The sequence below is a fragment of the Epargyreus clarus genome, unplaced genomic scaffold (genome assembly GCF_041222505.1).
Source record: "Epargyreus clarus isolate Ecla_fem2 unplaced genomic scaffold, WU_Ecla_fem_2.2 ptg000024l, whole genome shotgun sequence".
NCBI classification, from domain to species: domain Eukaryota; kingdom Metazoa; phylum Arthropoda; class Insecta; order Lepidoptera; family Hesperiidae; genus Epargyreus; species Epargyreus clarus.
The window spans coordinates 8,318,876-8,334,614 of NW_027332231.1; the positions used below are offsets into that span (position 1 = coordinate 8,318,876).

The window sequence follows — 15,739 nt, forward strand, 5'->3', positions numbered from 1 at the left end:
TTGTCATTTGTCAGTTGTCACACATGGCATGTCAACTTGTTTGTCTTGTCAGTCTTGTCACTCTCTCTCATCTCTCTCTGTAATAGTACTAGCGTACGGTGTTATTGTCTTTTGAGTGTTTACTTTGTTTAGTTGTTGCACAGCAAATACGTTGCGTGCTACAAACAACAACGAAGTGATCATAAAATCTATACATCAATTCCTTAAAAAAGAAATATAATATATAGCTGTGACGTCGTCGCATATACTTACAGAGTCTTGTTAAGTAGGTTGCCGAAATATCTTACATTTGAGGTAAGTTTTTGTTACATATTAACTTATGTATTAAATTTTGCAATTCATGCCTATATGCATAATCCGGATTATAAAACGGAGTGAGGTGATAATTCTGTTATTGTTGGACTTTGACGTCGGTACCGGCGATAAGGGAGATTGTCAATGATTAAGATACGTAGTTTATGTACGATATCGAAAGTTTTCGCTCGAGAGACGAGTTGGTTTGATCATTCGTGGTTTGCTCTGCGTGTAGGATGGATCAACTGAGGTTCGACGGTCGTGTGGCGGTGGTGACGGGCGCGGGCGGCGGTCTTGGCAAGGCGTACGCTCTGCTCCTTGGTTCCCGAGGCGCCAAGGTTGTGGTCAATGACCTGGGAGGCAGCCGTGATGGCTCGGGAAAGTCGAACTTCGCCGACGCCGTCGTGCAGGAAATTAAGGCTAAAGGTCAGATTCAATATCACTACCATATGATTAAGCTATTGTTACAAAGTTCATTATGTTAGTAATCTTTTTCACTTGTAACTAAGTTCAAACTCCAACTGCCATGCTAATTTGTGTTGTAGTTAATTATAAAATGTTTGTCTTCAGTATTCAATTTATGCATTTTTATGTTAATCCTTTAAAGTTACCTTGAGAGAAATAGCAACATGTTTTATTGCTCTGTTTTGCAAAAAATAAATTAAGTAGAAGAGTATATTAAACATATTAAATTATAATTAATAACTCCTACATTACTATAACTGTCCATTAAAGTAAATTAATATGTTAAAGAGTTTCGATGCTAGTATCATGATCTGCACTAATATTCTAGAATGGTAATGACAATGGCCTGCAGAGTAATATCAGATTTGTAATGATCATTTAAGGCACTTGGGATTTAAATCTATTTATCAAACCCTACAGACATGGTGAGCTCATAAACTTCTACAGAGATTGAGAATAGAATCTTATTTTGATATATTTTGATAAAATCACTTAAATTAATCAGGTCATATCGTAATCTTGGGGCCTAAACCATTTTATTTATTTATTTTAATTTTCTTGTAACACCTTAAACTAGTGTAACAAAGGGTAAACTTAATGCTTAATGGCATTCTCTGCCAGTCAACCCTGGGTGATGGCAATTTTTTTTTTTTAACCATGTACAAATTTTTAAGTAATTGAATAGATTATGTTAATGTAAACTTCTATGTTTAAATGTTACATATTCATTTCTTAGCCCTATGTTATATTCATTAGATGTAAACATTTTAAGGAAGGAAAGATCCTATATTATATGTCAGCCTAAGTGATTGATGTTCACGTTATATTAAAATTATTGTCCTCTGGCCAAAGGTGCATAAAAGTTACAAAATTAAAATCTTACAGAATGCTTAACTTAGAACCTCTCTAACTCTGAATGAAAGTAACAATTTATTTATGCCAAGTTTTTAAAAAAATATTGCAATAATAAATGTAATTTAACAAAAGTTAAAAAAAGACAAATAAGTAAAAAATACTGTACTGTCTAAATTTGGACATATTTTTTATATACCTCTTGTATATATACCTATAAGGGACCACTCTTGTGGAGGCCGCAAAGCTGTAGCCCCTCACTTGCATTCCCTTGAATACAAGATTCCAAGCCCTGCTCTAAATACAAAGTAAAGATTACATAGGTCATTATCATTGAGAGTTCTAGAAGTACTTTAATCAAAGCAATGTTTTCACTGTTTCTTGTAGGAGGTGAAGCTGTCGCCGATTACAATTCTGTTGTTGAAGGAGATAAGATTATTAAGACAGCACTTGATAATTATGGGCGAATTGATATCCTTATCAACAATGCGGGAATTTTGCGTGATAGGAGCTTCCAAAAAATGAGCGAACAAGTAAGTATCTTTATTGGGGGCCTTATCTTTATTGTTTAGTGGATTATATCAATTTATTTAGACCGAGAAGTACACCTTTTTATAAAAGTATTTCTAAGTTATAGGTGACATAATTTAGAAATAGTTGTTAAAACTTTGTTGTACTTAGTTGATGAGTAAAAAAGCGATAACTGTGTAAAACAGCAGATATTTTATTTTTATGTACATATAAATAAGAATTCATTAACATATAAAATTTCATGTGCTCTTTGCAGTAGGTACATTATTTAAATTTCAACTGTGACTTCTATGATATACTGAAATAAAGTTACATTTAAATACATACTTAAAAATATAATTTTGCTAAATCATTTACCTAAAGCTGTAAAATTAATTACATTTCCACTTATGTTGCTGATAGGTACATAGCTTAGTGATAGCCTAGTGGTATAAAATTTGGTTTCTTAATTTGAGAATGCACACTATGAATCCCAGGGCACATCCTATTTATCAAATGTGGAGGAATACATGCTTTGTAGTGGAATAGTAATAGATTGAAGGCAACTTACCTTACATTTGCGTAAGATTGCAAACACATTATTTATTTTAAACACTAACAATTACAATTTACTTTCAATAGGATTGGGATTTAATCCAAGCGGTCCACGTAAAAGGAGCCTTCAAGACCACTCATGCGGCATGGGCGACCTTCAAGGCACAGAAGTTCGGTCGCGTCATCATGACTTCGAGCAACTCTGGTCTCTTTGGCAACTTTGGCCAGGCTAACTACAGGTTTTTATCATCACCATACTGTAATATTAAGCCATGCCGTAACTGCGTGGTGTATTTAACGAAAATAAACCTTTCTTCTTCAAACTAAAGAGTTGGTAAACAGATGACAGTAACATTTCCTTTTTTTTTAATATATGGGTAGCTGATGAGCAAGCAGTCCACCTGATGCTAAGTGACTACTGTAGCCCATGGATGTCTGTCATCCACCCTAGATAGGATAAGGTACTCCTACCTGAGGTCGGCCAAAGATGCGCCGCTGCCCCTGGCGACCAAGGTGGAACGCCTCGGAAAAATACCTATATCTCCCTTACCACACCCTTCAAACTAGAACTCAGCAGCGATTTACGCTGTTATAAGGCAGAAATAGGTGTTGCGGTGGTGTCGCCCAAGTCGAACCACCAAGGGATCTACCACCCATGTAAAATTACAACAAATATCGATGTAACTTAATTTTCTTACACAGTGCAGCGAAAATGGCTTTAGTCGGCTTCATGAACACCCTGGCCCTCGAGGGTGAGAAGTACAACATCCTGATCAATACCATCGTGCCGACCGCCGCGTCCCGACTTACTGAAGACATCTTGCCACCAGAGATGTTCCAAGCCATGAAGCCAGAACTCATTGCACCTGTTGTTGTAAGTATTATGAAACAGTACCAGCAGACTACCACTTAGTTCTGCTAGCGACTGACAAGCAATATGTTGGATTTCATAAAAGTCTTAACAGTTAATTGTCGACGCGTATATTTATCTATGTATATATGCATTTGCATAAGCTATAAGGTAGTCATCGAGCAACCTTTAAATATCATGTTAATCACTTATAAGCACTACAGCTACCAGTTATAGTAGCCTTTGGGCAGTCAGCCTAAGAGTAAGTGGACTGCAATCAACCGCATCTATTCCACTTCCAGATTCTATTGCTTTACCTGCGGAGTAATTTGGTAACATTGATAAGTTTTCCTTGCCATATCCTTTAAACCAGAACACTACAGTATTTAATGTTGCTGTTAATAGGTAGCAACAGAATCTAATCTCACTAATCTAAGAAACGGAATTTTCATTGAAAACAGACTTTATGCAACATTTTTAAAAGTGTATTTATTGCCCTTGTGGATTGCCTCATATCCGTGTGGCCGTATTTAAAACACGAAATTTTGACTACGTGTATTGAATTGTAAAAGTGTTTAAAGTAATAACATAAAAATATTATGCATTTTAATGTATTCGACGGTGAAATAAACGTAAACAACTTTATCGGCTCTCAAACATTTACATACTTTGATAACGGACAAGCAAAATATAATTATAGAGCTATAATTGGAATTAAATTAAAAATCTGGTTAAGTGCTAGTTATAATACGTAGCTATAGCTACACAATATAATTGTTATGTAATACTTAAGTGAGATATATCATATATTTTAGAGTTTTACGTTAAAGATATATCTATAATCACACCAAGGTTAAATATTGTATACTTATATAACTGTTTTTACTATAAGACTGCCACTTTTATTTTTTGTTTCTTATTTATTATTCGTGAAGATATTCGCGATAATAAGACTTAATATGTATTCATTTTAAAGCTTACATTATGGTCTCAAAGGGGAAGACTGACCGGCGTTGTACTTTTTTAATAGGGCTCCATCCTATGCGGAACCCCAAAAATATTATTGATAAATATGTTTGTGTTTAGATCAACACTATCAACACATACCTATATAGACTTACATAATATCATATCTAATCGTATCGCACGTTACCTCTATCAAAAATACGTAAGATAATATAACAATTTGACTGTAAAAATATTACATGTATAGGAATTGAAGATATATATTAAGTTTATTGATTGCGGCATCGATATAATATTATAGCAACAGTTTATCATGACTATAATCCTTTTTAACTGTCAATGATCCGATTTATCTATAATGAATAATTTTAGATGAGTCTGATAAACTTAAACGTAAAATAACATAAATAGGTAATATCTTCTCAATACACTTTGCAGCAGTAATAAATTACATATTATTTCCTTATATTTAACGTCACATAGGCATAAGTAATGAGTTATTTTATTCTAAAACAATATCATCCTTATATAGGTATTTAATAGAAGAAAATAATAGGACCCTTAAAAATAGTTATCGTTTTAAATATAGCGGGACTCCTGAGAAAAGATAACAAAATATGTTTCTTACTACATATAGACCTACCACCTATTAGACAATGAATTGGTAAAGCGTATAATTTATAGTATTCGAATGAATTGTAATAGAAAATGAAGTCAAAACATCACAAGCTGTGCGAACCCTACCAAATAACTTAGGTATTTCTCGTACTTTCCTCTTAGCATTTTAATGTGTCCAGCTTTGGGACATTAGTAGAGTCAAGAAAGAAATGATAATGCTATTTTTTTTATACAGGCGTACATGTCACATGAATCCTTCACAGACTCCGCGCTTGTTATAGACTCTACTTTGGGTTTTGCGACCAAGACTCACTTGGTCAGGTCTCTTGGCGCTCCTCTGAGGTAAGACATTTTTATGAAAATGAAATAGCAAATGTTTTTGCTGCCCAACTCATGCTAAGAGGCCATTGGCCTCTGATCGACCCCAAAGAGTCGAGAGAATGTGTCGAACTTACCTTATCTTTTCAGTTATAACATAATAATATTCGATATATCGATCGATGAGGTCATTGAACCAAAAAGGGTTCTTTAATCTTAAGTTATATACCAACAACATAAATCGGTTTTGGATAAAGTGCAAGAAACTATTCCATTATCATTCCATTTATTTAATCCCACAGGAAGAAGCCCACTGATGAAGTAACCCTTGAGTCCGTGAAAGAAGCATGGCCTCAAGTTGTAGACATGTCTAAGACCAAACGTTTTGATAGGATGCCAGAGGTCACTGTCGACTTGGTCGGAAGGATACAGGTAAAATATTATTATTATGTATGCATTTATTATTAAGATGTACTACTTTCCTGTTGTTGTTATGTAGTAACACTCGTAACATTCTATGATTGGGGTTTCCTATATTGTCATGGGAAAATAATGTTTTTTTTCCTTTTGATAGTAAAAAGTCAACAACACAACATTTTTGTACTTTTAAGTGTTAAAAGTAAAAAAAAATACCTAAGAAACTAAGAACCTTTGTATTGAATTTAAACTCCCTATTTTAACATCAATCATTGTAGACATTGCTTTAATTTACCTCTATAAATATGACAACATGTAACACAATTAAATTATCTATTGTCTTCACCATAACATACAGCATGATTTATTCGCAAAATAAGTATTACCTATTTAGAAATATATAATGAAATATTTAAAGTTATAAATAACTTTAAGTTTATATGTTATGTTTATTTCAGGACTTTGAACATCGTAGCAAATTGGACAGCACTCATCCGTCTTACTGGTCTACTTACAACTACAATTCAAAGGACCTTATCTGCTATGCTCTTGGAGGTGAGTTTTTAAAACATAATTGTCTATTTCCATCTACAAAAAAACTTTTTGGTTTTTAGTCATTCTCCAAAGTATTCAAATACTTAATTATATTATTTATGTTAAAGTAAAAATTTTGAAAGTATATTTTGTCTACAACTCGCACTTAAATTTATGTGAATAACTTAATAATAATTAATATTATAGGTACAAAAATGTTGAATAACAAATATTCAACATTTACTACTCAACCTAGACTGACAATTGCCAACCTATGACCTCTATTGTTATTCAGGTCTTGATGTATGTAGAATAGAGTGCGACACTGCTTTTGATTTGTTTGTGTAATAACTGTAATGTAATAACTAAATATTATAACTTAAGAAAAGTTTAATGTACTAATTTATTGTATTTATAACTCCCTCTTTTAATAAGATTAAACGATGCAATTTTTGGGTCGATCTAATCTCCCTTACGTAGCTATTATACTTTATCATATCATCGTATAGATAGACTCGCGCATAGCAACGCGAATACTGCAGATATAACAGATAAGTGTAGACCTGTCATTCTCCCTGCTCAATACTAAAACGAAGTTGAAAAATACAGATTTTCTGATGCTCCAATTTCCAATAACTAAGATAAATGCGTACAATAAATATCATAACTATGAGGAGTTAAATATTCCAAGTGAATTTTGCAAATAGGTATTTATTTTTAAAATCCAAATTTCAACAGGAGCATGGAAGACAATTCAGATGTAGGCTAAGCAAACATTTCACCTACTCTTCTATTATTGAGGCATAGTGATATAATACCTAAATCCTCAAAGTTATCTCAGTATGTATTGTAACTTCAGGTAAGATTCCTTATTGGCGTGTATAACGAATTCTATAAACTACATACTGATTCCTTATTACAATTTCATGAAAACAAAACATGTTTTTAGTTGGTGCCTCCGTCGTCAATCCCGGCGACTTACGGTTCTTGTACGAAGCGCACGAGAACTTCAATGCCCTGCCCACTTACTTCATTCTGCCCGGGATGTCTATGGAGTCACCGGTGGTCGCTAATGCCATGCCGCCCGGCAAACACGCTGACTTCACCAATGTAAGGATCTCAGATATTGGCTACTTGTAGCATCGGCTATCGACGACTTAGTTGCTTTTGGGACGTAAAATACAGCAATCAAATGCAACAAACGTTTGAGCACAGCTGTGTTTAGATGCTCGATGCAGCAACTGAACGCAAAAAACGCAATGCAATGCGCAATCGAATGTTGTGCATCAATGCGATCGCCAGAATGTCAAAAGCAAATGCTAAAAGTCCCATGTATGCTACCGGCATTTTATATTTTAGTTAAAAAACTTATAAAAATGGGCCGAATTGCTTCGAGAAAAGAATGCTACGGCCGTGCCGCTTTTTTTGGCTCGACTTGGCGGAGGCACTGCCGTGCCTCCTGTTTTTAGATTAAATAAATTATTTCTATTTATAATTTTATTTATTTTAATGTAATATTCGTAATATGTTTGTAGATTCTGCATGGAGAGCAATTCATTGAATTTTTGGGCGAGTTTCCTGGCACCGAAGGTTCATTTACAACTCGCAATTACGTAGCTGAAGTATTGGACAAGGGATCTAGTGCCATTGCGATTGTAAACAGTAAGTAAATATTTATGGCAATTTAATAAAATACATATGCATATTTATATCTACACTACAACTATATTTAAGTTACTATTAATGCATAGAAAATAATGGCAGAAATCAACTATTTCATTACCATTCTGCTGCAAGTTGAATGTAGAAAGAAATTAATGCTCATTCTTACTATCTTCTGACTTAAGATAAAATCTTATATAAAATTCTCGTGTCACAATGTTAGTTATGTTCCTCCGAAACGTCTTTACCGGTTTTCACCAAATTTTATATGCATATTCCATAGGTCTGAAAATCAGTTACTATCTATTTTTCATACCCCTAAGTGATAAGGGTTGTCACCCTTAACATTGCGAACACAACGTTTGGCAGGTCAGCTAGTATATTTATAATATCTTTATCTTCATATTTTTTACTTGGCCTTTACTATGGACAATGCCCATGAAAGTATGGACCGCCGTCCAGAGTTGCATCAAATTGAAACTTGTTGTGGACGATGTATAATTAAGCAAATACTACCACCAATAATTATTTTTAGATCAGCACCCGGGTTCTGAAGTTATTTACCGAAATGTTACATAACCTCAAAATCGAAAATATCTGACGATAGATTGATGGTCGGTTTTAACTGATAGTAGGTACCTATAATGTAGTTCGATTAACATATTCCATTTACTTTTAAAGGTAGTAGGTAAAAAAACCGAAAATAATCCTAAAAACCTAAAATAATGAATTCCGAGAATAAAATACCGCCATTTTAATTTTTAAGAACAACAATCAACATTTCGTCTTATTTTATCTTAAATGGAACCCCCTTGTTCAAAGAAACTATTCTGATCGACAAACAATGTAAAAAATCAAAAAATAATTTTAATATTACTTTCATTTTGATACATGAGAAAAATCATAAGTAAAAACACTAATAGATCTTATTGAATTCCGAGTATAAAATTCCGCCATTTTAATTTTTAAGAACAACAATCAACATTTCGACTTATTTTATCTTAAATGGAATCCCCTGTTCAAAGAAACTATTCTGATCGACAAATTATGTAAAAAAATCAAAAAATAATTTTAATTTTACTTTAATTTTGACGCATGAGAAAAATCAGTACCAAGAATGGGCATTCTCCTTTAAATTACTTTTCAATTTTTTTATATTTACACCTTTAGTTCCTCTATTATGTAGCTAAAATTTAATATATAAGGTTGTTATTTCCATTCATGATTTTATCATCAGCATCGTCAATCCTTACACTGCCCTTTTGCTGGATATCTCTTAATCTTTGAATATTCCTAATTAAAAACTTAATTTTCAGGTGAAATATACCAAAACAAAGAGCTTATTATCCGTACTCAGCAACACATTTTCGTGGTGGGTCAGGGTGGTTTCGGTGGTCCTCGCGATAGTAAAGTGGCTGTAGGTGTTCAACCGGCGCCCAAGAGGAAACCTGATGCTGTTGTGGAACAAAGGACTTCGGAGGATCAGGCTGCTTTGTACAGGTATTTTCGGATATATATTTTTAAGCTGGCTTGTTATAGGGTGAATAATTGTGGAGTATAGGAGTTTTGATAGTTAAACTTGGCGACATACAAAAAATAAAATATTGTCAGAATAAGAATAGAAATAACATTAACACATACAACACGGCACACATAAGTTATCTTTACTGAGGTTTCTGTGTAATTTTAATAATTAGTGGATTGCTAGTTTGCTATTATTATTGTATAACAAATACTTGAATGAATACTCATTCAATTTCAATTCCTAGGTTGTCAGGCGATTTAAACCCACTGCACATCGACAATAACGTAGCAGTCGCCAGCGGGCATCCGAAACCAATCCTGCATGGGTTGGCTTCTCTTGGATTCTCTGTGAGACATGTGATTGCCAAGTAAGTATTGCAATGTGTCATGGTTTCAAAGTAAAGAGGTTTTAAATGTGAATATGATATGAGCAGTTTGTCATAAACACGCAAGAAACTTTCATAAACATATTTTTATCGTGAATGATTTTAACTTTAGAGGATATTCGAAAAATATTTTTTGATATAATGGTCTTACTTGTAAATCGTAATTTCAATAACTTTGAAATATGCACATTTCTTGCAGGTTTGCTGGCAACAATTCTTCGAATGTTAAGGCACTGAAGGCACGCTTCGCGAAGCCAGTCCTTCCCGGACAGACTTTGATCACTGAGATGTGGCAGGAGGGCAACCGTGTGCACTTCCAAACCAAGGTTAAGGAGACTGGCAATGTTGTGATTGCAGGTAAATAAATGATTTGCACATAAACGAATAATGTATCAAGTAGGGACATAAAATATTTGTTTTGGTTATTATCATTTTACATCATCACTAGTTTCATAATGAGCTACCGCGCCCTGTAGCGCGCGCATTTAAAAAATAGTATTTTTAGCACTTTTCACTCACACTCACTATCTTTGTTAGAAGAGTTGATTTTCCAGTTTGTTGATCGTTCCTCAATAAATTTTAATATTTTTCTAATCCATTTGCTATTCCCTGAGACTTTTGATTGAATAAATTCAGCATTAAAATATATTATATTGTATGTGCTTTTTTTGTATTTAAGGTGCATATGTCGACCTGAAGAATGTTGTTAAGGATAGTGGATCTGCCAGTTCTGCTCAATCATCTCAGTCTTCTGGTAGCTTGAAGAGTGATTCCTTGTTTGCCAAGATTGAGAGTGAGGTGAAAGCAAATGCTGACAAGGCTAAGAGCGTTGGAGCAATTTATCTATACAACATCACAAAGGATGGAAAGACTGTTAAACAGTGGAGTAAGTATATTTTGTCAATTAATCATATTAATAGAGAAGTTAGTTTCATGCAAATTTTAAATTTGATCTAATAGATCATCTGATTTAATAGATCAAATGTAATAGATCATTTCAAACTAACTTCTCAATTAATATTACCAGTGATCCACAACTGTTCAGTTGTAACATTTTTTATTACTAATTACTATTTGATTGAGGGTACACACTAGTCCACTATTATTCAAATGATGCTCACTAAAGATCGAAATTCGACAATTTATAGTATGAAGTAATTGTCAAATGTCAACCTTTGGTAAGGCAAAACTTAGAATAGATTGTTTATTAATAATGGCATAGCTTAACATTGTGGTTCACTAATTATGTGAACGACTTACTCTTGATACCTGCTAGAGCATTCTTTTATTAATTTGTTTTCGTTTCCCAGCTCTGGAACTCAAAGGAACTCCAGGCGTTTATCAAGGACAGCCCAAGAGTGGTAAAGCTGACACAACAATGACGGTCTCAGATGATGACTTGGTTGATATTGCTGCAGGCACACTCAATCCTCAAGCCGCCTTCATGAAGGGAAAACTTAAAATCAGCGGCAATATTATGTTGGCACAAAAACTTGGGCCATTGCTCAAAACTGGTGCCAAATTATAAGCTTTAATTCTAAGATTGTATTGGTGCATGGGTCAACATTATGTATATTCTTCAATTAAATTGGGAATATCTTTTAGGGAGAAATTGAGAATTAAGACATTTTTTCAATAACATTGCAATTATTGTTTTGTAAATTACATATCATTTATTTTATGTTATCAACTTATACTTTTATGAAGTTTCTGGCTGATTATGGTAATGGAATAATAAAATTTTATACAAAAGATGGAATTGTTTATATTTTTGGTACCACTTTTCCCTGTAGGAACAGCTGAGCTTCTTTTACTTCTGATTCCCAGGAACGTTGATGTTGAGAATTAACTTGTATAATCTTGGTGCATACAACTTCTGGTATGTCATTTGTTTTTACCGCGACTCCTATCACACAGTAGTACTTGCCTGGGGGTAATTATATTTTTATAAAAAGAAATTGTCTTCAAATAAGTTTATGCCACATTTGCAATAGGGAACTCGTAAATTGGTATAAATTTTACTATTGATGTTTCAATCATTTATTTGAATGTAATATAATGTTGAGCACTCATTATATACCGCATTGTCCAAAACTTACTCGAACTTGAATTGTAGCACTAGATAAGAAGAACTTTGCGATAAATTAAATTTATAATAAACACAAATGATGAAACCCTGTACTTATTATGTTGTCTATTCATTACTATCTAACTGTGATTGGTGAGATGGATCCAGGTGACCATGTTTAACCACCTCCATCTTTTGAAAATGCCGTAGTTGTGAAGATTTCCTTACAATGTTTTCGTTTAGTGTTATAAGAAATTATAATTTAATTCTAATACACACATAAGTTAATAAAACTCATAAGTGTATGCCTTTGATTTCAACTGTTGACCCAAGTGCAGATGTAGCATAATAATAATTTATTACATAACGATAGGTACTACATAATAATTTTAAGTCAAAAAGAAATAATGTACTCGCGTAATTTATGTAGTGCACCTAATTAATTATGTTAAGACCTACAACTATTTTTATTATTTGATTACAAAAAGTAAATACTTACCAATGACCCCGTCTCCAGAATTACATCCAGTAACTTTAACTTTGCCGGTTGTGTCTGAAATAATTATGTCTTTTCCTGAAATATCTGCAACTGTTCCCTGCAACCATACATCGAATGGTGTAGATTTGTTTGATAAATCTTTAATAAAATATTTTACTGGGTTCATATTAATATGTTAACTTTTTACAAAGAATTAAAGGAAAAACGTTAAACTGGTAAAAGTAAACACTTAACACTACAAACTTTTCATTTTTGTAATTATAATAGGTAGGTATAGGTACTAAATACTGTCGCGTAGCTGTCAAAGTCACTGCTGCCAGACTGACGTGTAGACCTGTAGCAAACCGTATGTATTCGGTACTAAGTAACGGGTGCGCTCTCTGGTACCGAGTAACGAAACGTTACTACTGAATGAATTTCGTTACTCGCACGATTTCGTTCCTCGATTTATATTAGTATTATGTGAAATTTTATTTTATTTAATATGACTAATTTCATTAGAACAAACTATTTATGTTGTTTAAAATATGTTTTTATTTAATAATGTCTAATTTCAGGTTCAAAATAAAAGATTTATTTGTTTAAATGTCAATACAATAAATAACTTTGACTTAGTGTTGGTATTTCATTATGAATTAGAGATTCCATTAATACTACCTATTATAATATTCTAGGTATTTACTCAATAGTTCATCATTTCCAGTTCTACACTACACTGATACACTCGTACCAAATGAACGATACGATTCGTTTCGTTGGGTTATCATACTGAACCTCTGAGGTATCAAAAAGTAACGAGTAACGTAACGATACGAAAGTAACGAGTACTCATTTTTATAGTAACGAATACATACGGGTTTGCTTTTTCTCGTTACTTTTACACCTCTACTGACGTGACAACCGAGTTCCCGCCAAATCTATCTTGTCTTTTTAAATTCATATTTATACATGATAAGGCAACAACAACTTGGCAAATACAACTATGTATTATGAAAAGTGATACGTTGAAAATTAATTTTATTGTATTTTTTTAAGTTTAGAAAAATATTTTGTTATTACTTGAGATATTTTACCGATTTTTAAATAACTTCATAAAATCTGTTTTCAATAATATTTTTCGGTTATGAATATGCGTACTATATTCAGGTATTAAAAAGAAGTTTCAAAATGTACTGATTTCCCGCCATTTTTGTATACTTTAAAATTAACACAATCTTTAGTTATTGTGCATTGATTATTCCAAATTATTATTAAAGAGATTGTTGGTGTAAGTTCTTTAAATTCGTACGTACTCTTAATAATATTTTATCTCTTTGATTACAATCATTGTTTTAATAAAAGCCCACAACTAGCGCTTAACATACATACATCATAAAATAGGTAAGTATTTAAATTGTACAAAAATAAGTAATTGTAAATAAATTGATACTAAATCATTAGTAAATATTTAAATATAGAGGAAGTATTTAATGAATTTATTTAGTTTATCGCTTTGAAATTTAAAATATATCATTTACAGTTTCAAAGCTTATTTTTTGTAAAAAAAAATATAAAGTACTTGGGTAATTTTCTGTACCCGGAGTCCTCTACGCAGCGCTGAGGACGGCCACCGGGGGGGTTTTAGAGCGGTAAGAATCCCACATAACCCCTAGCCGCTCCCACGGCATATGGTACGGTCGTACCTCGTAAAAAAGGTAATTTTCTGCTGTACTATATTCAATAGATGATAGGATTAAGGGCATCACCAAACCACGACTCCTGTATCTGCATAATAACCACCGTTTTCAGCACTGGTGTGAATGCTGTAATCCGGTTTAAAGGTTGTAATGGAAACATACTTATATAACGTAATTTGGTCGGACTATAATCTTATCAGGGGCTAATTATAAATATGTATGGTAGTAAAATATTGAATAATTTTTCAGTGAGCGCTCTTCGGATGTCGAAAGTGGCGATAACATAACTTTATTGGTCTTAATAAATAGTAGTCGCTGGGATTACTGCGGTACTTTAAAAGGTATGATAAGGAAGGTTTAAATAAGGTGTGTCAATTTAATGTATATGTTACCATAATTTCACCACATTAACAAGATTCAATGCTGGGTTCGAACCGCAGCAACTCCACCGATTCTGAATTCTAAAAATTATACGTAACCCAACAATTGAGGAACACAAGAAAAAAGGCCTCGCAGAAATAACTTGTATAGTCTGCGTAAAACTCCTAGTCCGCTCCGAATATAGAAATAAATTGCGTCGCCATAGCAAATTGTATGACTACACCTGGTTGCAACAACTTCAGAGTGGACTAGCAGTTTGCGCGGACTATACATGTAAATAATACTAAATTAGAGAATAACATTTTCAACAGAAAAAAATATTATAAATCATAATACTCGTGTCTCTTATAAAAACTTGTGGTAGAGACCTTACTGTAGACTTTTAGAAGGTTGATTTTTATCATTTGAAGTGTTTGCTCTTAAAAATATATTTATTATACATGTAAGATATACCTACATAATCAGATAGACATAAAAATGCTATCAGAAAACTCGAAAAGTAATATTTTTTTAGCTGGAGAACAGTTATTTCCATGAGTAGAGTAGTAAACAAATTCTATAAGGAGAAATTAATTCCATCCATGGCAAGTTATTTTGTTGATTAACATTTGATTGTTGTTTTCTTTAACAAATAACTTTTTTATTAACAAATAAAATTTTGATTACTTTTCGGTTTACCTTATATTTGCCTTATAGTTACCTTATATATACCTGTGTTGCCTTTTAATCTATAATAGAGTTAACATAATTATATTGCATTGATTATATGAATTAACGCTCATCAACTCATTTACATTGTTTATTTTTTAGTACTAGTTTAGCTAATTCTTCAAAATATTTTTATTCTTAATAACTTGTTCATTTATCAAGTACCTATTGTACTTTATCGTTGCAAATAACTTATTCTACCACCTACTTAATTGAAATTATTCTCCCAAATTGCACATCTTTACGTACCGACATATTATTATTATACGGCTTACACGAGCAATTTGTTATTTACGGTTCAACGGCGGAGCTAAAACTTGCTTCAATATAAGCTCTCGGCGTAACAACTCAATCAACGCGGTTTTAAAATAAATGTTTTTATGCCGTACAGAACTCGGGCGCGTCCGACAAAAAACGCTTCGGCGAAGGTCTCAATAATGACTTTCTCGAGAACTA

At 32.9% G+C, this 15,739-nt stretch overlaps 2 protein-coding genes across 2 annotated transcripts; one reads left to right on the plus strand and one right to left on the minus strand.

Annotated features, from left to right (window-relative positions):
- The first annotated feature begins 41 nt into the window (after nt 1–41).
- Nucleotides 42–11,705, plus strand: LOC140752317 (peroxisomal multifunctional enzyme type 2). The gene is made up of 15 exons (XM_073086566.1): nt 42–294; nt 530–720; nt 1,999–2,144; nt 2,764–2,915; nt 3,379–3,550; nt 5,346–5,452; nt 5,731–5,860; nt 6,304–6,400; nt 7,329–7,489; nt 7,915–8,041; nt 9,358–9,541; nt 9,811–9,933; nt 10,151–10,308; nt 10,631–10,837; nt 11,262–11,705. Exons 2-15 carry the CDS (start codon nt 531–533, stop codon nt 11,477–11,479), a joined length of 2,172 nt encoding a protein of 723 aa, XP_072942667.1. The 5' UTR covers nt 42–294; nt 530; the 3' UTR covers nt 11,480–11,705.
- A 9-nt stretch (nt 11,706–11,714) lies between these two features.
- On the minus strand, nt 11,715–12,693 carry LOC140752320 (uncharacterized; the record flags this gene model as incomplete). The annotated part of the gene is made up of 2 exons (XM_073086569.1): nt 11,715–11,878; nt 12,519–12,693. Coding segments are annotated over 2 exons (339 nt in total), but the record flags the coding sequence as incomplete, so codon positions are not given.
- Nucleotides 12,694–15,739: the final 3,046 nt, after the last annotated feature.

Bases quoted from the DNA above. Each gene is read 5' to 3' on its own strand.
- LOC140752317 (XM_073086566.1), top strand. From the start codon at position 531: ATGGATCAACTGAGGTTCGACGGTCGTGTGGCGGTGGTGACGGGCGCG. The intron at 3,551-5,345 runs GTAAGTATTATG...TTTTTTATACAG, and splicing joins AACTCATTGCACCTGTTGTT to GCGTACATGTCACATGAATC. The intron at 10,309-10,630 runs GTAAATAAATGA...TTTGTATTTAAG, and splicing joins TGGCAATGTTGTGATTGCAG to GTGCATATGTCGACCTGAAG.